Source organism: Anoplopoma fimbria, chromosome 1 (genome assembly GCF_027596085.1).
Source record: "Anoplopoma fimbria isolate UVic2021 breed Golden Eagle Sablefish chromosome 1, Afim_UVic_2022, whole genome shotgun sequence".
Classification (NCBI taxonomy): Eukaryota; Metazoa; Chordata; class Actinopteri; order Perciformes; family Anoplopomatidae; genus Anoplopoma; species Anoplopoma fimbria.
Window position 1 is genome coordinate 18948121 of NC_072449.1, and position 26153 is coordinate 18974273.

At 41.7% G+C, this 26153-nt stretch overlaps 2 protein-coding genes across 4 annotated transcripts in view; one reads left to right on the top strand and one right to left on the bottom strand.

Moving 5' to 3' along the window:
* Positions 1 to 10948, bottom strand: part of rsrc1 (arginine/serine-rich coiled-coil 1) — a 112936-nt gene extending 101988 nt beyond the window's left edge. Inside the window, exons 1-3 of one of the 2 annotated variants that reach the window (XM_054603107.1) lie at positions 10854 to 10948; positions 10168 to 10376; positions 7192 to 7314 (exon numbers count right to left, since the gene is read on the bottom strand). In XM_054603107.1, the coding sequence (XP_054459082.1) occupies positions 7192 to 7314; positions 10168 to 10355 (311 nt within the window). In that variant the 5' untranslated portion in view covers positions 10356 to 10376; positions 10854 to 10948. Of the gene's footprint in view, positions 1 to 7191; positions 7315 to 10167; positions 10377 to 10552; positions 10828 to 10853 lie in introns of those variants that run through there. The other variant, XM_054603116.1, reaches the window with a different exon arrangement.
* A 2828-nt stretch (positions 10949 to 13776) lies between these two features.
* shox2 (short stature homeobox 2) lies at positions 13777 to 20051 on the top strand. 2 transcript variants are annotated; one of them, XM_054604191.1, is made up of 5 exons: positions 13777 to 14035; positions 15863 to 16071; positions 18486 to 18543; positions 18869 to 18957; positions 19758 to 20051. In XM_054604191.1, the coding sequence occupies exons 1-5, from the start codon at positions 13777 to 13779 to the stop codon at positions 20049 to 20051; spliced, it is 909 nt and encodes a 302-aa protein (XP_054460166.1). The 2 variants fall into 2 exon arrangements, with proteins under 2 accessions (XP_054460166.1, XP_054460176.1); XM_054604201.1 differs by having other exon boundaries at positions 19794 to 20051.
* The last annotated feature ends 6102 nt before the right edge of the window (positions 20052 to 26153 follow it).

A 26153-nucleotide genomic window follows, 5' to 3' on the forward strand; every position in this document is an offset into this window, starting at 1 on the left:
AAAAGGATATTACCCAGCGCTCTCAATGATTAGGGCTGGAAACTTCAAACAAACTTTTTTTTTAGTCAACCCTGAATTCCAAAATAGAAATGTGAAGAATTTATACCGTAATAAGAATTTATTTTTAAGAGTTTATTTGGAAACACTGAATCATGCATCTGCAAATATGCTTGTGTTCTTGATAAGAATGGCATTTATTGCAATATTTAGTGAAAAAAGGTTGAATTGAATTAGCAAATTGTTGCCATCCTTGGCCCCAGTATATCACCATAAGTGGCCATCTGCTAAAACATGTAATGAAGAGCAAAAAAGCAAACAAAACAAAAGAAGATGCATTTCCATCCGCCTATTTTACCAACATATTAAATCCTCATAACACGACAGTTTAAGGACCTTCTCAGAGAAAACAGGTTTTATCTTCCCACCTCTACACTAAAATGTAAAAAAGAGAAAATAAAGACACAAATAGCCAGAAAAGAAAAGCTGTTACCTTTTTTTATTACACAAAATTCAGATTCTCTGCTTCTTTATGGTGATTAATAGTCACAATATTGGCATTTAGCAACTACCAATTTCATCAGTTAGTTCATCTGGATGAACAGGTAAGAAAATATGCGACTTCACATGCCTATGACGTCTGCAGAAAACGCTGTTTGGCTGCACCATTCGAAATGGAAGTATAGCAATGAATTTTTTCCCTATATTATTAAATACGTGAGTTATGACAAATACAGAATTACTTCTCTTTACAACCATATTTTTGAGAATGTTGAATGTTCTTTCCTACTTCTGAAATTACTTTACTTAATTCAACACAAATCAGTGTGCTTGAGTCATTTATGATAAGCCAGCTGATGCCCGAGAGATTCCCACCTTCCTACTTTTCCAGTCCAGGCTATAACATAACAGGATTCAAGTGTTATTACTCCTAGTTTGTTAAACAGATGGCAGGGGAACTTTCTGATGTTATAATAGTGTTTGTTTGGGACCATTGGACTGACTCCCTCATTTGATCGTCCATGCGAGAGGACCGGTGTGATGCCTTTATGCGAGGTGAATTTGGTGAGAGTGTTCGCAGTGCAGACTCTACAGCTAGGTTGCTGCCCAGGGGAGCGGGCTAGTGTGTTGTGAGCCTGTAGGATGGAGGAGTGCAGTGGGGTGGGGGTGGGTGGAGGACGGCTTGGCAGGAGTGAGGGGTGAGGGTGGGGGGGGGGTTTCCTCTGGCGTTAGAGGGGAACACTGCTTGCGGCGAGGCGCGGATGAAAGAGGCTGTCTGTGTCAGTCACTTATTCCTCCCTTTGGTAAATAAAGGTTTCTGACAACAAAGCCGAGCAGCGCTTGACTGGCCTTTACATCAGATAAATAGAAAGAAGACAACACAGGGAAAGAGAGTAAGACAGAGAGACAGCGAGAGAGAGGGAGAGAGAGGAGATACACAACAACAAACGCGTTCAGATCTCACAACTGGAAGCGTGTTGATTTTTATGGAGTAGGGAAGACGCAGCCAAACTAAACCAGGTCATCTTTCAGTTTAAATCAACACTTTGCGAGTCCGGTAATAGGGGAAGAAGGAAGAAAGGGCTGAATGTCATCCTGCAGAGGAGGGACAAGAAAAGGTGTTGAGAGTCCACGGGATAACAGATAGATGGATGAACAAACAGCCAGGAGCCTGCTCTTAAAATCCAGCATGGTATACTCTCTCGACTAACCTGAGACCACTCAGAAACGGTGACAACAGAAAGTGAGATACTGCAACTTGAGGTTTGTTTGCAGTCTTCCTCTTCTTATTCCCCATCCGTCAGCACCGTCGTTCGTGCCTTATGGTTCTCTCATAACGGCAACATCTCAGCGGTTTGTTGAGCAAACGAGATTTTAGTTGTCATGTCCTCAAAAACACACTCGTGGCCGCCTCCCTTATGAAGCCGGCTACACCCAAAACCACCTGCTACATCACACGCAGGCTAAACTGTGTGAATAAATATATGTTGGACACAAATGTGCGGAGCAATTTCCACCCTGTCACTTGACAGGGGAATTGCTGATCCAGGTGCAATAAAAAAAAAAATAAAAAAAAGCTGGGAGGCCACGCTGCTCACCCAAAATAAAAGTCCCTGATTTTCCTCACCCCACCTCTGTCTCCTTGCACTCAACTGCCCTACCTTTTTGCTTTCCCTTTCCCCTCTAAGACCCTTCCCCTCCTCCCATCAGCTCCTCACCTCAACCCTCCCTGTTCCAGAGCTGCCTGGATGACCTTGCGCGAGCTCCGTGTCGGTGCGAGGCAGGAAAAGCTATCTAGCAGATGTACGACACCTCATCTCATACAGAGGAAAATTGCTGTGTGAAATAAATACGGGGCCATCGCTCAACCCCTGGGCGCGCGCACACGCACACACACACGCACACGCACACGCACACGCACACACACACACACACACACATATACACACACACACACATATATATATACACACACACACCACACACACAGAGTCCTTCTGTGATCTCCAGTGCAGAAAGCACAGCTAAGGAGCTAAAACCTCTATATTACCTCGTTCTAGGTGGCCTGGCGGTTGACTAGGTCCAACGCTATGATAGTAGCTAGCTGTGGTTGCTGGTCTTTAGTCAACCCTGACCTCTGACCTCTCTGAAGTAAGACATCAGAATGTGCCTAAGGGGATTACTGAAGTGTCTCCTTGTTGTTATTATTATGATTACATCCATGTTTCATGTCAGCATTAATGCAGGACACCAGATCGGGTGCCTATTCCACACTAGCAGGTAAACCTTGGGGCTTATTCGTAACATGCCCTTTGAACTTCTGTATTATACTGAAGCACTGCAATGCCGTCTTGTGTAAAACTGCGAGTGATCGACAGTTAATGATAACTTGCTTTACACCACAAAAACCTTTTCGTCACATTTGTTAACTGTTAAGATGCGGCCCCTGTCTGTCTGACTGTCTGTCTGTCTAGGCCCGACTCATGTACCAGCCTCAGTCCTTTCCCCTTGCTTTAGCTAAGCACCAGTTTTAACTCATTCCGAACTCTGCGGCTGAAGTAATCCTGTCTCTGGTCTGCTAACCTAGCTTGCGCTCCATCTCCTTTTAGCGGGAGAGACATAATTAGAGGTCTCGCTCTCCTCACAGTCATGACAGCAGCCCGGTAATGAAGCCGCTCCAGTGTTAGCGGGGTTAAACCCTGACGCTAGCACTCTGCCCTGCTAACTCAACAAACACCTGAAATATTAATGAGGAAAATGTAAGCATTCCTGTGTGTGCGCCCTGCAGTGTGCGCTCACCTATGTGAGTGCATGCACACATGCATGAATGAAACGCTCTGCTTCTCTTTGATGGGTCGAGTGGTGGAGATGTCGCACCTGCCATCCCTCCATGTCTTCTAACGGTGCCTCTAAAGGGAACTGTTGAGTCACTGAAGGACTGACAGGAATGACTGACTGAGCCACACACATGTACTACGCCGCTCCGCCGAGCTCACCTAAAGACGCGCCTGTGATCCGGCTGTGATGAGAGTCTTTGTTGGACCGGGTACACATCAGATCACTGAACGCTGCTGCTGCCATGCTCCACTCTGCTCTCCCCCAGTGGACTAGGCCGTGACACCCCCACCTTCGCCATGAACATGCATTCACGCAAAATCTGCACATACATGCATACGCTCACCTAATCAACCTCACACAAGCTGGTGCGCACACACACACACACACACACACACACACACACACACACACACACACACACACACACACACACACACACACACACACACACACACACACACACACACACACACACACACACACACACACACACACACACACACACACACACACACACACACACACACACACTGATATGCCTGCTCACATCAAAGAGAATAAACATTAATGGCAAATAGGTAATCTGCTCCTCTTGTCTGTTTTACATTTCAGGGCAAGATTGACTGCCTCTGGGGGACCTGGCCCTTTCTCTGATTGAGGACGGGAGGGGGGGAAAAAGGAGAAAGAGAGAACGAGAGAAGAGAAGGAGGAAGCAGCGATAGATGGTAAACACATGATAGAGCATTATTCTTATTTCATGTATCTCTTTATTTTTTATTTATACATGAGAGATTGAAAAGAAGGTAATAATACCCCTTCCCTTCAACCCACGACCGCCCCACTATGGTCCTAATCTTCTCCCCTGCAATATTCTGATGCCGACGTTATTATTCTCATTTCTTCTGAATAATATCCCTCTCTTGGGCTCTGTTCTCTCTGCCGGCGCTCGCTTTTGTCTCTCCTCTTCATTTTCCTCCTCCAGGATCTCTTCGCCCTCGCCCTCTACGGCACTAACTCAACCTATTCTCGCCACACTTTTCCATTCTCCTCTAACTTCTCGTCTCTCCAGTCGGTGCACTCGGCCTCTTCTTGCTTCTCTCTTTCATATTCCGAAGGTGGTGCCGGGTTGGCGTGGCGGGGCGGTGTGGGGTGGCGGGCAGCACCTCATATCCTATCTGCGTATCAATCATGAGGTCTGTCCACTCAATGCTCCTCTGATCCATCAGCCAGCCTCTCAGCCGGCTCAGGCAGCCTCATCCCGACACACACACTCCCACACACACACACACACACACACACACACACACACACACACACGCGCACACACACACGCACACACACGCGCACACACACACGCCACTGACTAATGGCAGTCAGGGCACCTGTGCACACCAACCTGCTTTCATTCCACACAGTGGATGCAGAATGTGCAGTATCCCCCACCCAAGCTATACAGTACAGCACTATAATACTACAGTCGATAGTAGTACTGCAGTAAATACTTGAAATACTGAATATTCAAATGGTCTTAATTTGTTCCATTTAGGGCATCAACTAACAATTATCTTTATTATCGAATAACCTTGCCAATTCATTATTGATAAACATATCATTCATATGTTCTATAAAATGGCGAAATGGTGAAATGATGCCTTTCACAGAGCCGAAAGCTTGCTTTTCAATTATTATTCCAAATAATAATCAGTTTAAACAAAAATAACACAAAAAGAAGCAAATGCTCACATTTGAGGAGCTGGAACTACAAAAAAATTGGCTTAAAAAATGTCTAAAACAATGAATCGATTATCCAAAACGATTGACAAACCAATAACCCGACTAATCATGTCGGCTTTAATCCCTTTTTGTTATATTACACAACAAAATTTCCACTGGATTGTTCTAAGGAGCATACATGTGGCTGCCGCCGCCAACAAAGTTTTTAGAGACATAAATTGCAGCTGCCATCACATAACTGAATAAATTCATAATCAATGCCATCATTTTGCACATCCCCACCTCCAACACCGCCTCCGTCTCGTAACACCCCACCACGCACTCCCACCAGCACCAGCCCAACCCACCTGCTCCTCGCTCACCGCTAAGCCGATTACACAACGCAACCCTCCTAATCACAGTGCAGCATTTGTAAACACCGATGTCATCGACTGTAGTTGTAAATCTCCCAAATCCCCTCCACCCTTCATCTCACACCACACCAGTAATGCCATTTTCGACTGATGTTTTAATCACCAGTGCCGCTGTGAGTGACTGCTACTGAGGAAAAAGGGAGAAAATGTGAGAAAACCGTTCGGAGAAAGTCCATAAATGGTCTCAGCTCACATTGCAAAACAGAAATCTGCTGCTTGTTCCAATGCCACAAAATGTTCTGTGACCATTAGGGTGGAGAGTGCACGTGTGGTGTCTTTTTATGGCACCATCAACCACTCTTATGTCCAAACAACTCGGTTGGGTCATCAATTTATCCTGACACCTCTGTAATAAAGATATTAAAACTCTTTTTCCTTTGTGATTAAAATGATCTCTGCTCTCCCCCACAGCCATACACAAGTAAACAAAGGGCCTCGCTCGCGCATATATTATGAGAACCTTTCTTCAATTGTGCGTCTGTGCATGTTTTTCTGTGTGTGTCTGTGTGTCAATATGTGTGTGTGTGTGTGTGTCTGAGGGATTTAAAAACAGCACAGTTTACTGGTTCATTAGCACCAGATTAGCTATGCTAATGACATGGACCACCACACACAGAGACGTTGCCTTTATGTTTCTGAAAGGGATACACCACTCACTATGACTGTGTGTGTGTGTGTGTGTGTGTGTGTGTGTGTGTGTGTGTGTGTGTGTGTGTGTGTGTGTGTGTGTGTGTGTGTGTGTGTGTGTGTGTGTGCAAGAAGTGTGGTGCAGGTGTGTACACATTAGCCTTGCATGAATAAGTTAGTCCCTTGCTAAAAAATACACCAATCATAATCATAGTTTAACAGGGTATTTATGGGTAATGATGTTTAAATTGCCTTCATGAGTGAAAAGAGAGCTGCTGCCAGAAGACATTTGCGAAGAATTGAAGTGGTGTTGCAATTTGACCTGCTGTTTCTGCGAGTGTTTCATTATTACTCATAAAGTAGAAAGACAGTCGGGACAAACTGAGACATGAGTATGATGCACTTTATTGCCACACACTAATCCAGAACTAAGACGCAAGTTTCCATGTGGCTCTATCTGATGACATAAGACATAAATAGGAAACTATGTGTTTGGCTACACTGAAGTAAACTTGCAAAGGGCTTTTTTTTTAATAAGAAACGTCTGCAAAGGCATTCGTCATACTGATTTGTAATACAAACATCCAAAGATCTTCAAGGCGAGTTTCTTTGGTCATTGCTAAATGATGTAACAATTGCTAATCACTCATTCTCTTCAGGTAATATAAACTTTGCTTCAGTGCAGATTAAACATATTGTTTTGTATTTAAACTTACTTTCATTTTGTTTATTTTTACTTTTTAAAATCTTATTTATGTGTCTTTTATATTGTCCTGTGTTCCTTTTATATATTTTCTTAATGCCTTTATATCTCATTTATATATCTTATATATTCTTAAATACATATTCAGAAAGTATTATTATTATATTATTCATTATTATTATTACTAACATAATTCTGATGCAAAGACTATGTTGCAGAAACTTAATGAATTAATCCAAACAAGATTGTCGGTAAGATTCCAATACTTTGGGTTGTATAGTCATACTTAATATGAATCATGAAATATTCACAGCAAAATCCACCAAAGCGTCAAAACTAAAAATAAAGTGTGTGTGTGTGTGTGTGTTGTGATGTTACCTCCTGTCTCGGCTGCGGGACCTATGTGAGCGGTGGCTCCTCCCTTTGTCTCTCTCTTTGCTGCGACTCCTCCTCTTGCGAGACGAACTGTGGGATGAACTGCTGCTGGAACGTCTCCTTCTCCTGGGGCACAAGGAGCAAAAACATACACATTCAAGTCTATTGTTGGCAGGACCCTTTAAACAAAACATTAATCAGGCAGCAAGCTTGTGGACTATGAATCATTTGGGGATTTTGGCAAATCAGACAGTGAAGTACGGAATTTGTTTTGAATGCTCAGTGTGGTTCATAAAAAAAAAAATGTGGTTCTCATAATCATTCAGAATAAACATTTGTTGTTAGTAATCTTGAGTCCTTCTCTTCTGAATGATCATTCAGCATCATTTTGTAGTTTTTCATAGGTTACTATCGATAAAGCAAACCGACAAATCCAAAATCAAACACTTCTCATATCAGCTCCCTCCTCATTCCACCCTAAGGCTCCACCCAACCACAACCAGAACCATTTCTGTTATTGTCTGTGTTCATTCACCATCATCTGAAATGCTTCCCTCTCCTGCATTCGTGAATGCTGTATCCCTAATTTGTTTTGCTGTTCATTTCAAGAGCAAATATGTCCTTGTGTCCCAGACAACCTCACCTGCTATGAGCATCTCTGACGGCTACTTTGCATTAGTGAACACGCTCGGCTACGGCCGAGAGCGGCAGAGCCACGCAGGCTGCCCTGCAGTTCCTCCACGGGGGCCCTTTGGTGCTCTCTCGCTCTTTAATGTGGCTACAGCAGTGTGTGTAGCGTCTATTTTCCAAACACCACTCACACCGCGTGCTTATTGATATCATGTAGCAGGAGGCATTTATGGCGGTGAATGTAAATGCAGAAACCCCCCCTTCTTCTACTGCGCAAACAGTTTGAGCAATATTCATTATTTAAAATCTCTTCTTTTCTTTCACCAAAGCCAAAAATACCCAAATCTTTTAGCACACACAAAAGAAAAAAACACATACGCTGTCCTATGGGAGCTCTGCAAGATAGAGGAGAAGAGAGGTAAAAGCAAAGCAATTCAAATAACACAGAGGCTGAACTATCAAACCAGATTTGTACCACTTAGAGCAGCACAGGAAAGATCCATTAGTATTCCAAAGGCTGGATCCCATGAGCAGGGCCTTATGAAATAACTTCCACAGCCCGCGTACAACCACTTCACACATTACACAGAAGAAACACACAGTAGTGAGCTGAAGGGTTTTTGGAATGCGGCGTCAGCTCACATATTTTCTCAGAAGCCCGCGCAAATGTAACGTAATAAAACCATAATGGCTCAAACACATGGGAAAAGGAAGCGCTGGTTAACACAGAATCCTTTCACGTGAATACAGCACCTAGAAAGTTGGATTTAATGTCTCCTGTACACTTAAACACACTCTTTTTTTCCTGTCTTGCTTGTGCTTTTTATCTCAAACACATAGCCATGGACACACTTACTTTCTTTACGCAAACACATTGATTATGTGGTCATGATGTCACCAACCTAGAGCATTAGCACTCATCGGTTTAACCACATGTTAGGTCTCTTTACCCTGTATGTATGCAGGTTGAATAGCCACAGAATGTGTGTAGTCTTTCATATGAGCCTATTTGAGGAACTAGTTTCATGCAAACACACACACACACCATGTTTTAATTGATTAAAACGTATGGCTTATAGATGAGGGACTGTGATCCCGGGGTTTGCACTATCCACTGAGCCCCATCCCGTTCAGACAGGCAATGACTTCCAATCAGCAGTAATGGACCTTGACCAAGCCTCATAAATAATTACCATCAACTGGCCTTGCCTGAGCGGCCACACACAGCCAGTGGCAGCTGTGGATGGATGGAGGAGGCCAGTTCCAGCCACTGGACACTTGTAAAGATGTCTGATTATTACTGAACCCCCCACCAAGACCCGTTCCTCTGAGACTGCTTGAGAAGTGTGCCATTTTGGAAACATGAGGAGAAACTCAGATTGTTTTTTTCTGTGACTTAAAACAGCCATATCTAACCTATAGCTGTGTTTCATCTCTAAAATGACCTTTAGCTATAACACAAAATTAAAAGCGCTGGTTACATTTTTTATTATAGCGATCACATATTTATTTTTGTGGAATCATACGACCAACTAAAACAATGAAGGCTAGAGATTTGACTGTTACTTTTCATATTTGGGTCCTCTTAGCAAAGTCCTTATCTGGCATTCATTGTAAACAGTACAGGGGTCCGTCACTGTCGACCGTTTCAGTTGAATCATTATTGAAAATAAAAATCCCATCTTCAATTATCCTGCGCAAAGAACAAAACTAACACCGGATAGCATTCTTATATACGCCACATTGAAAGGTGGAAAACAACCGTCCACTTTACCTACACGGGTTTACCCTAGGGATTGACAGGTATGTTTTTGAAGCTAAACAAAACCATACCCATATTGTTGCTGAAAACAGTCACATACATGCCAGAAACCACAAAAGGCCAGAATGTTATTGAATGTAGGGCTATTAGATCTGTACTGATAATGCTCTTTAAATGTCTTAAAAGCCACTAGAATGGTGAGATCTCAACTAGAACTGTTTTCATTACAATAAAAACACATCACACTCCTGAAGTTCAACCACTTATATAGACTTTGGCTACAAAGTACGAGGGTTAGTCTCTACACAGGGACCGAACACTTCAGCCTCTGATGAGCTGTGTAACGAAAGCAAGCCACATGTAATATAACAAGCCAACAGACTCAGTTTCCAGTCTTTGATTCACTTGTGCAAACACAGAGGAGATGAGCCATCTAAAGCCAGGGTGCTGTGCTGCAGGGGAACTCACAGCACCACCACCACCACCACCACCACCAGCACCACCACTACTGCAGCCCTGCAGATAAGAATCTACCTTTTGCACAAGGACACTTCAGCAGAGAGTCGTGCTTGTTGTTGCCCTCTCACCTCCTGTCTTTGTCCTTGTCCTTGTCTCTGGAGCGAGAACGACGACTCGACCTTCGACTCCTGCTGCTGACCACCTTGCTGTTGGAGGATGAGGACGAAGAAGAGGAAGAGGAGGATGACCGGCGACGCTGTTTTTTCTTCCTCCTGCTCCGACTGTCATCCTCGCTGTCCGATGAGCGCCGACCCATGCTGTCTGTCTTCCAGCTGGCCTGACACACACACACACACAGACACACACACACACACACACACACACACACACACACACACACACACACACACACACACACACACACACCATATAACACACATAAGAGTAGTGTTACTGATGAGCTCTCTGACGTATTTTAGCAACAATTTCATTCAAGACAACATGTAACGTTACCTAAGCTTATCAACGTAGTAACAGTCATGCAGACTAAGTCACCATTACAGCTCTAACAACACTGTTAACAACGAATGAGCCGCTCATATAAAAGATGGATTTTAAATGGCTGTTTTCTGTGGAGGCTAACTCTCAAGCTAACTGTGCTAACTCCACCAGCGTTTAACTGAATGCTAGTTCTTGTTTTGACTACACAGCCTTCTAGCCGCCGTACAGCCACCAAGCACCGCAGTCACTAAACGTTACGTGGAAGGCGACATAAACAAAGAAGTGGGCTTGAAATGAAAATCCCGCTCCTCACCTTTAAACCGGTGTGAAGCTCCACAACTCAGCCATGCACTGCTGAGGAGCCCCGAGTCATCGAACCCGGAAAACATCGATCGAGCGCAGGAAAAAGAATCGAACACAGAGCAATGGATGGAGAGGCTGCTCTGCTCTCATCTGCTCTCAGCATGGGTTTGAATTACGTGCTCATTGTTTTGCTTTAAATGATATATTTTTGCCTTATATAATGCAGTATTTTTAAAGTAGCCTGTAGTCTAAAGCAGTTTGAAATGTATAGTAATATAAGCCCACATAAAAACATATAGCTTGATGTTATTTGGCGATATGTTTAAGGGTGCATTTTGATGGAGTAGGAGAAAAAGTAAGCTATATTTCCATTATTGCATGACTTATGTCAGCTATTAAACAGTTTTGGACGTTTGCTTATTTCAGCATGGCCACTTTTGACACAGACACTCTTTCATATATCTATGAGGTTAATTGATGGAGCAACATTTCTTCTGCACTAATTCGTGTGTCTGTGTCTGCCGTTGTTTTTGTTTTTTTTCTTTCTATTTAAATCTCCAGTCAATTGAAAACAATCCTAAATGAATATAGCTATAATGTGTATTTGTTTGGGTTACTTATATTAATTTGTGATCTGACACGCACACTATAAATTACAACACAAGCAGATGCATGTGCGAGTTGTCAGTGACAATTTGCATGAGGTCATTCTCTGAAATAATAAGGTTTTACACCAGCATATACACAGAGAGCTGAAAGGGCAGGCAGAGCATCCAGACAATTTGCAGCAGAGCAGAATTATTAATTACTTCATGAAATTCAACGAAATTCAAAAACACATATGGGGAGTGAAGGTGAAACGACCACTGTTTCACTGGCAACATGAATGAGTGAGTGAATCAATAATATGCATATGGAGGATAGAAACAAGTTAATGGGGTTTCCACTGCAAATAGATACAAGTGGCTGCTCGTCAGTGCGATTAGGAATCCACCCTTTGCTTTTAGCTGCAGCAGAAATAATAGTAATTAATGCCTAAGGTCCGAGCTGTAACATCGTTAATATTTAATTAGAGAAATTGTGTGAGCTATGGTGTAGAAACGGAACTGTATATAGATCATCAATAAAGATGTTTGCGCATCAAATTCATCCCGACGTTTTCCAAATCCCGCTGTATCTCGTTCCTTGTCTGCCTTTATGCGTCCTCCTCTTCTCTCTTAATTGCTCTCTCCGCGGTGTTACTTTTCACCATTGTTTATTTATTTTTTTGCAAATATAGGCAATCATTTCAGCGGGAAAAAGGCGAGTTGAAAACGTTAATTAGTGAGCCCAGTGGCAACACATCGCGAGAGGCATTATAATTAAACGTTTAGCTGCTATTTAACATCCTAATGACTTAAAAAGTCCGCTGAGAATGAATATTAAGCGATATAGTCCCACTAATGACGACTATTTAAAATACATAATTGCTGATTAGAAACATAAAGCAACGCTGCAAATAGCGTGAAACCGTAAATGATTTGTCTCACAGGGTCCCAAACTTTCATGTCAGGTTTTTGGTTTTTTTCCCCACATTTTAATAGACTACTGTCGAGCATGTGCATTAACATTGTTACAAGATAATAATAATAATAATAATAATAATAATAATAATAATAATAATAATAATAATAATAATCTTTATTATTCGTATGATTCTTATATCGTTCATCATTATTGTTAGAATATCAAATTAGGCTTCAAACCACTGCAATTATTTTATAATATGAAAACTTTCTCACATTATTTCAAAATTGTATTTCTATTTTATTTATTTTTTGCAGCGAAATTTGTTTCAAATTAAAAGCGACAACGTGTTTTTTTTTTTTTTATATATATATAAACACGTCGAAACCCTACAGATACATGTATCAGGCCTGAAGCCAACTGTATGCATCTGGGGGTTTTAGCCATAGATGGTCACTTGAGCTTCCTATAACAGCTCCATGTATTGGGTCGTTGCTGCTCCTCTTGGCATCCCAGCTGGTCCGCTTTTCTTTTCTTTTCTTTTTTTTTCCTTTTTCTTTTTGTTCACCCCTTTCCTCTCCGTGTCATCGTTGTGACTTATTTTTCCCCCAGATCACAGAGATATACTGAGGAAGGACTCCTCACCCATGTGCTTCCCTCTCACTCTTGTCATTTTCAGATTTTTAAGCCACACCCCTGCAGAGAGAGAGGGAGGAGAGAGAGAGAGAGAGAGAGAGAGAAAAGAGAGAGAGAGAGATCCATGACCATCTCCCGGGTGTTTAAAAACTAACTCAGGACAATAGCAGCGAATGAGCGCTTAATTAAATTAATTAGTCCTTCTTGTCAATCTTGGATTAATGGCCAATAGCGACGGTGCTGCTCCTTTTTTTTTTTTTTTAAACTTTCTAAACTCTCTCTCTCTCTCTCTCTCTCTCTCTCTCTCTCTCTCTCTCTCTCGCTCTCCCATATCAGTGGAGGGGAAGGGGGGCTCATCCCGGCATCCTGAGGGGAGGTAATTTGCACGGATCAAGGGGGCAAGGCGCCGCAAAGTATAAATACTGTGACTTCAATAGAGGTCCACCAGCAGGTTCCCAACTCCGCTACCAAAGGAGGGAGGAATTGGCTGAGAAGATATATTCTTCATATATTTTTCACATTTTCTTCCAGAGTTGGCAGCATCATCTCGTAGGCTCAACATTTTTTTTTTTACCAAGGGGGTCGACTTTAAAACGAGCCACACCATTGATGTCTTAAGCTGTCGTGGAGCAAAAGGGGAGAGAGTGTGTGTGAGTGAGAGAGTGAGAGAGTGTGTGTGTGTGTGTGTGTGTGTGTGTGTGTGTGTGTGTGTGTGTGTGTGTGTGTGTGTGTGGTGATGTTGTTTTTTTTTTTTTTTTTTTTTTTTTTTTTTAAGAGGAGAGAAGGTAGTGATGGAAGAGCTCACCGCGTTCGTGTCTAAGTCTTTCGATCAGAAAGTGAAGGAGAAGAAGGAAGTGATAACCTACAGGGAGGTGTTGGAGACCGGGTCGACGCGAGCAGGAAGCAGGGAGTCTTTAACCGCGGAGCAGCCCGGGAGCCGAGAGGAGGCTGCGGCCGTCACCCGGAACGGTGCGCTCTCGCCGGGCAGGGAAACGGACATGCTCGGCCCGGAGAGAATCAGGGATGCCGGGAGCCCCAAACTAATAGACGGTAGGACTGCGATGTGGTACGCTAGTCTGTAGGCTACAGTCTGTATCTGCAGGGAGACAGGACACCAGTATTTGGCCCATCGAACAAATACGGATCATAACACGTTTTGTTTTTTATATATATATATTTGCGAAATGCTGTTTAAACATCTTCGTTTTAGTTTATGATCCAAGCAGAGGCTGCTGCAGATTTGTATCCCAATAGTCGATGTAAGTTGCAGGATGATCGGGACCTGTAAGGGGAGTCATTCACTGGTGCTTTCTGAAAGTATCTTTTATGTATTTCGGCATGTTAGTTGTTTGCCATATGCACCGTCAAAACCACCCTTCTTCTGGAGCTTTTTACAACCATTATTGCTCATAACAACTCCCATTTGAATCAGATGATCGCAGCTTGGTAAAGTATTGCTGTGGCACAGTTTCAAAAAGTTGTATTAATCTGAAAAGGCTTACCCCAGAACTATAATAAACAACAAGGCCTCCTGTGGCAAACTAATAACTAAGCTATTATAATATGAAAGGACTTAAGTCCATTGTCATGCTTTTTTTTTTTATATATATATATCACACGTTTATTAAAGTAACATAGTTGCATTCTGATCCTGGATTTCCCTTAAGTCTTAAAAAAAAAAACGCTGCAGTTTAGCCAACTTTAAAATGATTAGCAGCCTTGTACAAATGCACGTTATATTAATTCATGTCGTAATCGTCATTGATGTCAGTTGCCTCAGAGAGCTTTATATATATTTAATAATAATCTTTCAACTAAAAGGAGGCGCATCAAAGACCTGACATACAGACATCACTGCACATGAAAGGTGGCAATCAAGTCCTGTCATTTCTGTAGTCACCCAGTGCACATAGATGTCTGTTTCCAGGTGTGAAAGCAGGTCAAATTGTTGGCTAGGTGGATTTAATAAAAACCTGATGATCTCATATTATAAAAAAAAAAAATTAAAAAAAATATATCTAATAGACTTTAGGTGGAAGAATTGTTTTTCGTGCTTGTACTCAATAATTCAGTGTTTTTTTCCTATACTTTCATAACGAAAAAAGACCCAATAAAAAAAAACGTTATTACAGACAGCATAAAAGAATACTTTAAACGGTTAATATTTAATTAATTACAAAATATTACTTTTGTGTTTAATGCTTCCGTACCGATCAGTTCCAATTGTGTTAAAAATAATGTATATGTTTACATTTTAATTTAAATTTCAATTGAAGCAGCTGTTCAGTGTATTTTATGAAACACGGACAAAATATGACAACACACAGGACAAGATATCTTAGAGTTGGGTGGCTTGTATAAAAAAAAATTAAAAAAAATGACATCTGTTCGTCATGGGCAGCGTGGTTAAAAGCGGAACTGCGACAAGCATGTATCAGACATCCAACAGTGGGCACAGCGTTGCATATTTATAAGCAGTTAATAATTAAAGAGCTTTATGTAGCTCTACAAAACATCCGAGGTCTGATAGCTCTGTGATATCTGAGGGCTGGGAGGGCATGTCTCTCTGTCTGTCTTATCATCTAGGTTTTTATTACAATTGGTGAAGATAATCACGTATGTAGTGCACGTTATTTCAGATATGCCTTTAATCTGTGGGTAGAGTTGCACATCCGTTAGTCTGGCTCATTTCATTTTTTATTTTTTTTAAAATCTGTCTTTCCTCTCGTGTTTCCAGAGTAAAGACAAAATTAAAAATATTTCATAAATATGTGATACGATGAAGGCCGATGATGAGCACAGATTGGAGGGTCACAGTTCAGCCTCACGGTGTTGATGTCTCCCTCTCTCTCCTCCTGTGCAACAACAACAACACAGGCAACACGGACGTGAAGGAGAGGAAAGAGGACTCCAAGCCTCTGGAGGACGAGGCACAGACGAAAATCAAACAGAGGAGAAGTCGGACTAACTTCACGCTGGAGCAGCTCAACGAGCTGGAGCGGCTCTTCGACGAGACCCACTACCCGGACGCCTTCATGCGGGAGGAGCTCAGCCAGAGACTGGGACTGTCGGAGGCCCGAGTACAGGTAGGGAAGGGTCCTCTTGACTGGGGGGGTCAAATATAATAACCAATAATAATTATATCAATATTGAGGCAGCATTAATACGTATCTGGTTGGACAAAGTGTAACGTGGGGAGCCCTTCAATTTAAGTAAATTAATAATAATAATAATAATAATAATAATAATTATAATTTAAAATCAATAATGATATCACTGTGTGTGGGCTAAAAACAATGGACAAGAAAGAGACCCATATGCTTAAGTATGACAGTTTAATAATAACAAATAATAACATAATGATAATAGAAGAACAACTAATTATAAATGCAACAATGTTTTTCCAATGTTCTCTCTTTTTGCCAGGAAGGATTATAATAACACCTTTACATATTTTTGATATGATAAGATGGATATAACGCATAAGTCTGATAATATTTTTGGTTTTAATGGAGGTTTTCATGTAGAAGGGAGACTAAACATGCTCAGACATATTTACAGCAGTAGGCCTGGATTCAACAAAACAGTTCAGAGGAAACCCCCCCCCCCCATGGGTGTGTGTAGGTTTTAATAAATTGAACAAGATTTCAGAGTTCACCATCAAAATGTTATTTTGACACAGTTTTCTAAATAGATCGTTTGTCTCTCAGCTTGTTTAAGATGAGTTAATTTGTGTAAGTGATCTCAATTATGCCTTTGTTTTGTATCACGAGACTCGTTTTAATCTTTGTGTCTTAATCCACCGAAACAAATAAGCCTTCAAATATTTGCCGTCGGTTTCTGGGTGTATGTTACCAAGGCCCCTGTTTGAGAGAGATGCTGTCGTTTTTCATGGGGACAGACCATCTGCGCAGAAACCCAGTAAGGCTTCAGCCAGTCAGTGAGGATGGGAGGAGGAGGAGGAGGAGGGGGGGGGTGCTCAGACATGCCCTGTGTAACGGGAGCAGGGGGGACAATGAACATATAGATATAACTCCTCTCATCTGATTTATCAAAACTCTGTAATATCTTATTCCAGGCTCTCTCTCTCTCTCTCTCTGTTATCCCGTAGCTCCGGCTCAGGGGAGGACTGAGCATTTGTCTCCATATTGAATATTTCGGTCGTGGCGAAAGAAAGAAATCAGCCCAAAAGACCCCCATCACAAACTCACCCTTTAACCCCCCCCCCCTCCCCTCCCTTCTCCCCCCCCAGCAAAAAAAAAAAAAAAAAAAAAAGTTAAAGCCAGCTTTTCGCAGGGCTCTCCCGGCCTGAACTGGAATCTCACCAATAAGGCGTATTGTATCCCCAACAAGGAGCACAGCTCGGGGATTTGCATAAATTATGTATTATTTTCTTCCCAAATCAAGAGCAGCTCTCCCCCTCTCTCTCTCTGTGAGAGCATTATATCGTTGTTTTTTTTTTACCAGTTGCATTCACAGGCCAAACATTTATTTTGATTTTATAAAAACATATCTGCCTCAATCGATAACAGCAGAGCATTTGCTTTTTATGATCGCGATGAATTATAGCTGAAGCGTGCACAAAAGGATTTCCGATTGACATACATTGTGGTCAATAAATGAGGCCAGTTGACAGACAAATCAATATGATATTTCAATCACGCTTGTGTGTATATGGACCTAATGTAAGGGAGACTGCAGACTGACATGTCGTATTGTGGGCTAATTTAGCCCTAGCTTTGTCTGGGAGATTCAGAGCAGATTATCATAGAAATAAATCGTTTAATCTGGCTTCCAAGGCGTTTCTGTGAAATTGACGCTTGTCGATTTCAACAGAAGGGAAAAAGGAAAAAGTGAGCTGTCTTTGAAGCGTTGTTTTTTTTTTTTTTTGTGTGTGCAAGTGTGTGTTATGGCGGTGATTAGACAAAACTGCGAGGCATTTAAGCAGTTTCTCTGACATGGATTTTTCAGCAGATAAGGGTAATTAATTTCAGCGGTCATTTAATGAGTGGGAGATGGAAAGAGAAAAGGGGGAGATGCTCTCAGATCGCCTTGCTCTGATGTCCAAAACCGTAATAGCATGGCTGCTATTCGATATCTGAGAGTCCATTCAACTCTTCGGGGACACTAATCTATAGAAAGATGAAACCACCGCTGACAAGGTTATTTATTATAGTCCAGTGGTCCTGCGCATTTCCAACAAGGGTGTTTCTATTCTCCTAATAATGTTTTTTTAATGTCCCTCTTTTCCTAGATTTACTACTTTCTATTTTCGCTCCACTCTCTGCTCCAACTCCCCCCCCCAACTCCCTCCCTTGTTGTAGGCTAAACGTAATAATTCAAATCTGGGGTTAAGCAGTGCCATTAATATTTCAGTGCTCCATGGGGATATTGTTTTGGTTTTTTTTTCCTGCGGTTGTTGTCACTTTGAGAGGAATTACACATGGCCTCACAAGCAGCTGCCAATCAGTAGGTCTCTAATTAATTTCTGTCCCTGCAGGTTTGGTTCCAGAACAGAAGAGCCAAATGCAGAAAGCAGGAGAACCAGTTACATAAAGGTACGCTTTTTATCCACTACAATTTATATTCTATTTTATTTCTAGGTCTATTCTAGTCCTAGGCACGCTCAAATGCATGCAGCATCCTTAATAATATTTATGCACTGTTACTATTTGGGACGTGGTTTCCATTTTCAGTTAATTAAGCCATCAAAAGAAGTGTGATTTATTTAGTGCCTGTTTGTCTTGGACGTTATTAAAGTTCACTCCGACAAGCAACTCACAACTTGTCATTCAGCACCAGTTTTTTTTTGTTTGAATATCATCCTCACAATTAAGCTATCATCTTTTTTTTTTTTTTTTTTTTTTTTTTTTTGTCCTGCAGGAGTCCTGATTGGAGCAGCGAATCAGTTTGAAGCTTGTCGTGTTGCGCCATATGTCAACGTGGGGGCTTTGCGGATGCCATTCCAACAGGCAAGTTACTTTGAAGCGTCTAGTCTTAAAAACCAGACCAATCCCAGGACTGCTGTCTTGGCACATGGCTCTGCCCGAGTGCTATGCAGAGACTCCAGTTCCAATGTAGGGGGTGACTAAACTCTTATTACCACACTGGCAAAAAAAACCACACTGAGCCAACAACAGTGTACAACCTAATTGGAAAATTCCCTCTATTGTGTTATGGCTCATTTATAGGCCTACTTTACTGAAGTAAACACAGGCCAGGAGTCCCATAATGTTTTCCTACCTTATACAAAAGCATACCCTAATGTGGTTGATTGTTTTGTTTTTTTTCTTTGATAACTGTGTGTCTGGTTGTGGTGAGAGTCTAGACAGAATAGAATAAAAATATGTAAACAATTTATATTGCATTACATTTTCAGTGAAGTCCAGACCTACACTTTGAGCAGCACTGGTCTTGTCTGGGTTTATTATCTTCTAGGCAAAAGGCCCAAGATTCCCAAAGGAGATGACTTGAGATTAGATTTCATGCTATTGATGTCCAAATAAAAACTCAAATGTGACCTTTGATTCACGAGAGTTGCAGCAGTCAATAATAGCCCTGTAACTGTAGGCCGTCCTGTGCTATCTATCGCCCAATGACACGTCAGGAGAAGAGTCCAGCTGAGCGGTGACAGACAGTGGTCGCCCTGCCTCCTCCATAGTGTACTATTCAACATCTGGACCGCATCTGCAACGGTGACACTAGTGAAATGACCCTTCAGACGAGCCACAAGTTAACGCATGTTCTCCCCCCCCCTTCTCCCGTCCCGTAGGATAGTCATTGCAACGTGCCGCCCTTCTCCTTTCAGGTGCAGGCGCAACTGCAGCTGGACAGCGCCGTGGCCCACGCGCAGCACCACCTGCACTCTCACCTGGCGGCGCACGCGCCCTACATGATGTTCCCCGCGCCGCCGTTCGGGCTGCCGCTGGCGACGCTCGCGGCAGAGTCCGCGTCCGCCGCCTCCGTCGTGGCCGCCGCCGCCGCCGCCAAGAACACCAGCAAGAACTCCAGCATCGCCGACCTGAGACTGAAGGCCAAGAAGCACACGGCCGCGCTGGGACTGTGACGCCAGGCGGACTGGTGGACACGAGGCGCCCACGCGCTCCTCGGCCAGTCGTCGCGAGCGAGTGACGCTGATCACGAACGCTTTGAAAGTGAAGGAAAAGGACAAAGTGAGAAGAAACTATCCAAGGACGATATTTATGTTTTCTTTTATAAATGAAAGGACGACGAGTATAACTATATATATATAAAAAAATATATATATATATAGGTTATTTATGAGACAAGGACAAGACAATAAATAAAAAAAAGAGAGACTGTGACGTGATAGCCTACACAGATGTGATCTTTGTCGGATGGGATGGATAGCGAGGCTACCCGGGGCCCTCTCTGCAGCCACGTGGCTCCGGGGAGAGGGCCACCCCGAGGAGGAGCAGGACGATGCAGCTGGGACGGTCGATACTTTGTCAAACAAGGCGAACCATTCTGCAGTTGTTCTGATTTAATATTATATTATTATTGTTTCATTTTGAACCTATATAGAGGCTGGCCTCGTTGTGAAACACGTTCTCTGTAAAAAAAAAAAAAAAAAAAAAAAAAGGACAGAGCGGGACTTCTTTGACAAAACAGAGACAATATTCGAAGTGGTTGTTTTTTTGTTTTTTTTCCTCCCTCTTTTGTTTCTTGTCCAAAAATTTTTAAACAAACAAACAAACAAAACAAACAAAAAAATGCCCAAGCAGTGTTTGCATGAGTTTGCCTTCACGGATGACGTGATGTGAGCCACCCCCCCCCCCCCCTCTTTCTCCCTCTCTTCCTCCCCTCCCTTAAGGAAAGCGTAACTCTCACTTGAATGTTTGGCCTGTATTTGACCTTTGTTTGGACCTCCTCTGGTAAAGGTGAAACTACAGGCGACGCACCAGAAATGTGAGATTATAATATATGTGTCATAGGCTATGCTGAACTTTTTTTTGTGTCAGGATAACCCGATCTATAGTGTCCATATGTGATAAATATGTCATCTTTAACACAGTGAACACAAGAATAAATGACAGCAACACGAGGACTGTATGCGATCCGGTACGGGCACGTGTAAAATATGTTTATACACAAGAAACATGCATTATTTTTTATCATTTAGTGGCTGTATGCCTTGTGGGGAATTTGTTCATTTTGTATTTTACTTTATTTCCGTGTATTAAAAAAAAATCATGTGCTTTCTGTATGTAATTTTGATGTTTTTATAACAGTGAAAGTGAACTTACCTGAGGCACGGGTTTCTTAAAAAAAAAAAAAGAGAATACTCATGAAATTGTTTTACTTTTTCCATCACATGTGAAACGTGAATCCACCTAAACAAAATGTTTTTCGTTCCTATAATAAATTAACAAAAGTTTCTTTAATGAGTTGACATTATTTTAACATTGTTAATTGGCCGTTGGCCCAATTATTATTATTGTTATTATCATTGCTACCGGTAAACCTTTGAGGGCAATAGGTTTTTAATAATTCATGCCTGTAGCTATAGGTCTTTTGATAACGTCACAGTTGTGACAGGCCCGTTTAGTCAGGAACATGGCTGTCTGTTGCTGCTCCCTTGCCAAACCGATGCATTATTCATAATTTGGTTATGGAGCGTTTGGAGAGGAGGACTGGCAATTTCCAGTACAAGCTAGAAAAACTGGCAGATAAAGGATAAAGAGAACGGGGCCGTTTAGAAGGCTCAAAGATAAAGTTTTGCAGCACTTGAAATGTACATAATATATTTTTTTCTGACGTTTAGATTTGAAACCACTCTGTTATTCTTGCAATAATTAGCCTAAATAAACGAGCCCCAACAGCCTATTAATTATATAAAACAAAGAACCATTTCAATTATTTAATTATAGCATCAGTGTGTTTGTTTATATATATATATATATATATATATATATATATATATATATATATATATATATATATATATATATATATATATATATATATAAAGAGAGAGAGAGAGAGACGATATAACTTCGTTATTTTAACATACTATAATAAAAGGTATTCGATTTCGATGTTATTCCAGTTGTGAATCCTAATGATCCTTCTTGAATCTGCCTATCTTCGCTGAATTAAAATGTTGCCGGTTTATGTGTCGTGACCTTACGTTTTGCATTATGCATAAAAATACACAGGCAGCTCATAAAGTTAAACAAAGCCAAGGCCTTTGTAAAAAAAAAAATAATCATTTACTAACGCCTGCCTCACTTGACTTACAAATTTGCCTGATTCATTTCCTGACATCTTAACCGCCTCTTATTGAACATTTAATAAACACCTGACACGGGATCCTATAATTATAGGAATCCGGATCGCATTACCCCCTTCCGATATTTCCACACAAAACACAATGTCTTTAGCTATTAATTAATACTGATCTCACAGAGTCTGCACTAGAGTCTGGAGTGTTTGTGTATCTCGCCGTTTGGGGCAGGATTTAGACGCCAAAACTATTGAATTATTGATTCACAGCCTCGCCAGTAATGGAGGAGACGGAACTGGGAAACTGCTGAGCCGGGAGCGTGCACGGCTATCCTGCGAAGGAACAGGAACACCGGGGTCGGGGGCGCGCACCTGTCCTGTGACTGGAGGAGTGTGTGACCGGCTGTGTTTCTTTTTACTTAGACCGCAGAGTGAGGTCAAGTTCATCAGAGTGGTTATGTCAAATTAATGACATTGTTCAGACATGATTATTCAGTTATTTCATACAGAACAATTGGGTCTAAGGCATCTCATTTTGTTTTCAGACATGACAAATCCTAGTTTGGAATTAAAAAAAAAAGGTGATTTAAAGGTTGGGGAATTATTTTCTAATATCATGCATCATTATAGAAGTATGAGATTGAATAAAATGCCATAAACTACAAGTGTCACTATTCATTACTGAGTACACCACAAGGACATTCCTGTATGGTGAAATAATGAAAACAACAGTGATTTTATGAAGGGAGATAATTCAATTCAGTAATACTTAGTGTCACCTGAAGGACGTCTGTGCATTTACTGCTGTCTCAATTTTTTTTTTGACCGTTTCCACAACAGAGTTTTAAACATTTTTCCTCTTTGCTTTCTTCTTCATGACCACAATCTAGAGCCTTGATCTCCTGCTCTTGCGGCTTGGACCGGCAGCTATCAGCATGTCCCGAGGTGCAGCGGTGGAGTGGAGGGCCTCTCCGCCCGGAGGGGCCCAGGAGACAATGAGACGGGGACACACAAGTGTTCTCCTGATTAGACATGGAGACGACCAGTGCTCTCACTCTCCTCTCAACACACTCTTAAGACACACACACCCCCACGCAGCCAGCCGGGAGCCGACCACGCAGGCTCTCTCGCTCCGGCTTCTCCTCACTGTCTTCCCCCTCTCGCCCTGCTCTGTGCTGTCCTCTGGCCTCTCCCTCCTTCCTCAACTCAAACAAACTCTATCTCTCTGTTATAATGGATTGTTGTACACCATGTCGGAGGAGTCGAGAGTTGGCCAATTCTATTCAAGTTTATCAAATGAATGAAAACAGCACTGGGCATGTATAAACCAAATGCTTAAACACACACACACACACACACACACACACACACACACACACACACACACACACACACACACACACACACACACACACACACACACACACACACACACACACACACAGAGAGAGATCTTCATAGCCTGGTGAGTCACAACAGCACTCCACACCATGGAATCCTTCATATCAACTGGTGCTGTCTTGTTGCTATATTTACCCCACTACAACCCCGGAGACAAATACACTCTCTCATTTCCCGCACTTGGCCCTTTATCAAATTAGGGCACGTTAAACAATCCCACAGAGCAGTTATTTTTTTTTTTTTTACTGACAGCCGAGGCACTTTTTTTTTTCTGCATGTGAAGAGGCTGTGGCTGAATGTGATCGTCTACACTGTTTGTATCCAGGCTTTGTGCGTGTATGGATCCATGTGAGAAAGTATGTGAGAAAGCTCCCCTTTTCTCTTCTTCACTCTCTAAGGGCTCGCCTTTGTTACATGTGAGGAGTGCTCAAAGAGCGGGGCGCACACAGCACCGCACCAAAGACAACAGCCATCAGGAGCAACGGCAGATAAAAAAAGAGCAACTTCAAAGGCATCAAATGGAGCGAAAGTGGAAAAAAGAAACCTGCTGAAAACTCCCTCCAATAGCACTCAGGCCAGCAATTAGGACGCCATATCGCTGCCTGTTATCACATGCGTGCACCGCACAGGCCTGGGTGGCTAACCGCAGCACTCGGTGTGGGTTGCAGTCAGCGGAGAATTACAGCATTCATAGAGCTCGACTGTAACACTGTATTTAATTTCACTGTAGAATGAAAAAGTGGGTGTTCACACAGATTTGACCCCTTCTATGACCAGGGAGGCTTAACCGTGGTGATTACAGACGGAGAAAAACAACAGTCTCTATCTCCAGCTCCTTCTATTCAGCAGCTAAGTAGAACAAAACAAAACGGAGGTCAGAACAAAACAAGAAGTCTAATTGTTTCACTGTTTCCTGTTTAGGTGCCCCAGGGCAATCTACACATTTTTATGTACTGGGTGCATTTTATTTGTTATTAATTCGTTTCCAGTTGCAGCTGGTTTGCAGATTAGGGATATACCATAATGTATAACTCCCTGCCCCGGGGAAGAAGACATAACAAGGGTGTATGTGTTGAGACCCGTGGGCATTAGTAGCTCTGAGGGGATTTCATTGTTTCCACTGAAAAAAAGGGGACATTTAGCGCATTGTGGAAGCAATGTGGTGCTAGTTTATGTGCATTTTTCTGTGTGTATTGTGATCTCAAAGAAAAAGAGGAAAAAGTGAAATGCAAGGACCCAGAGAGAGAGAAAGAGAGAGAGAAGAGGGGCACACAGTAAATGTTAAATATTTGGCCTGTGCCGCTCTGTATTTACAAGCTAGTAAGATCCAATCATCTTTGTGTGAGTATAATCGAGTACTTGCTTTTCAATCATCAGATGTTTGTACACAGACTCTTAAATTACAAAAAGCCTCTTGGAAACACAGGCCTAACTCATCTCATATTGATTGTATTCACGCTGTCTGAAGTTTACAAAATGTCATTTTAGAAATGTCACGATAGGACAAGAAGGCCGACAAATCACCCAATATTTATATCAGGATGCTCAAGTGTCTTTTTAATGTGGCTAGATCTGGGGAGGTCCAGCATCATCCATTCTGGGGTTAAATGCTTTTTCAACATTCTGTCCAGGGAAGCATTTATGAACATTTATGTATATCTGTCGACCGCATTTTGAATGCTCTTTGAAACTGGCTACAGACGTGTGTGTGGTCAAAGCAAAGTTTAGATGTGATGGAAAATAGCCCCTGGTTTTCAGTAGAAGCATCAATCACCTGCCTACTGTAAATGTTATACTCATAAAGCCGTTAGTTGTTTTCACATGGCCATAAACCTGAGCATGTGCAGTACAAAAATCAATTCATCTTAGTGATGTTAGAAAACATACAACTCCATGATGGATATGCTGGCTGCAATCTACTTACATTTTTTCATTCGGTAGTTTCCTTCAAACACATCATAAGTTCATTAGAAATGCCTTGTGACTGTGTCAGAATGTGACCTATAGGGATCTGTAAACATTAACAATATGCTACAATTATTATATGAAATTGCCCAGAACTATTGGCAATCTTGTCAATAGGCAAAGTTTATTATGGGAAGCATCCAATGGAACTTGAAAATGTGACATAATTATCATAATGTTAAAAAGTTGATGGTTTATGATTTGGACTCTTTAGTTTTAGTTACAGTATTGTTAAAAGTAGCAATGTACTACAAAATCACAAAATACTCTACTTGCATCGAAATCTCATTTTTGTAAAAGTATGAATTCATAATCAGCAAAGTAAAAGCTCTCTTAATGCATGAACATAACCAATGTACTGTTATTCCTTTATTATTTATGATATTATGTGTTAGTAGCATTCTACTGTTTTTGGTCGAGTTGGAGCCATTTTTACTCTAATCTTATTTTATCTTAATCAATGCATCATATAAGCTCATTGCACGTAAAATATTAAGCAGTAACATAAGTATAATGTAGCATCAAATGGAGCTTCTCAAGTCAAATTTATGTAATT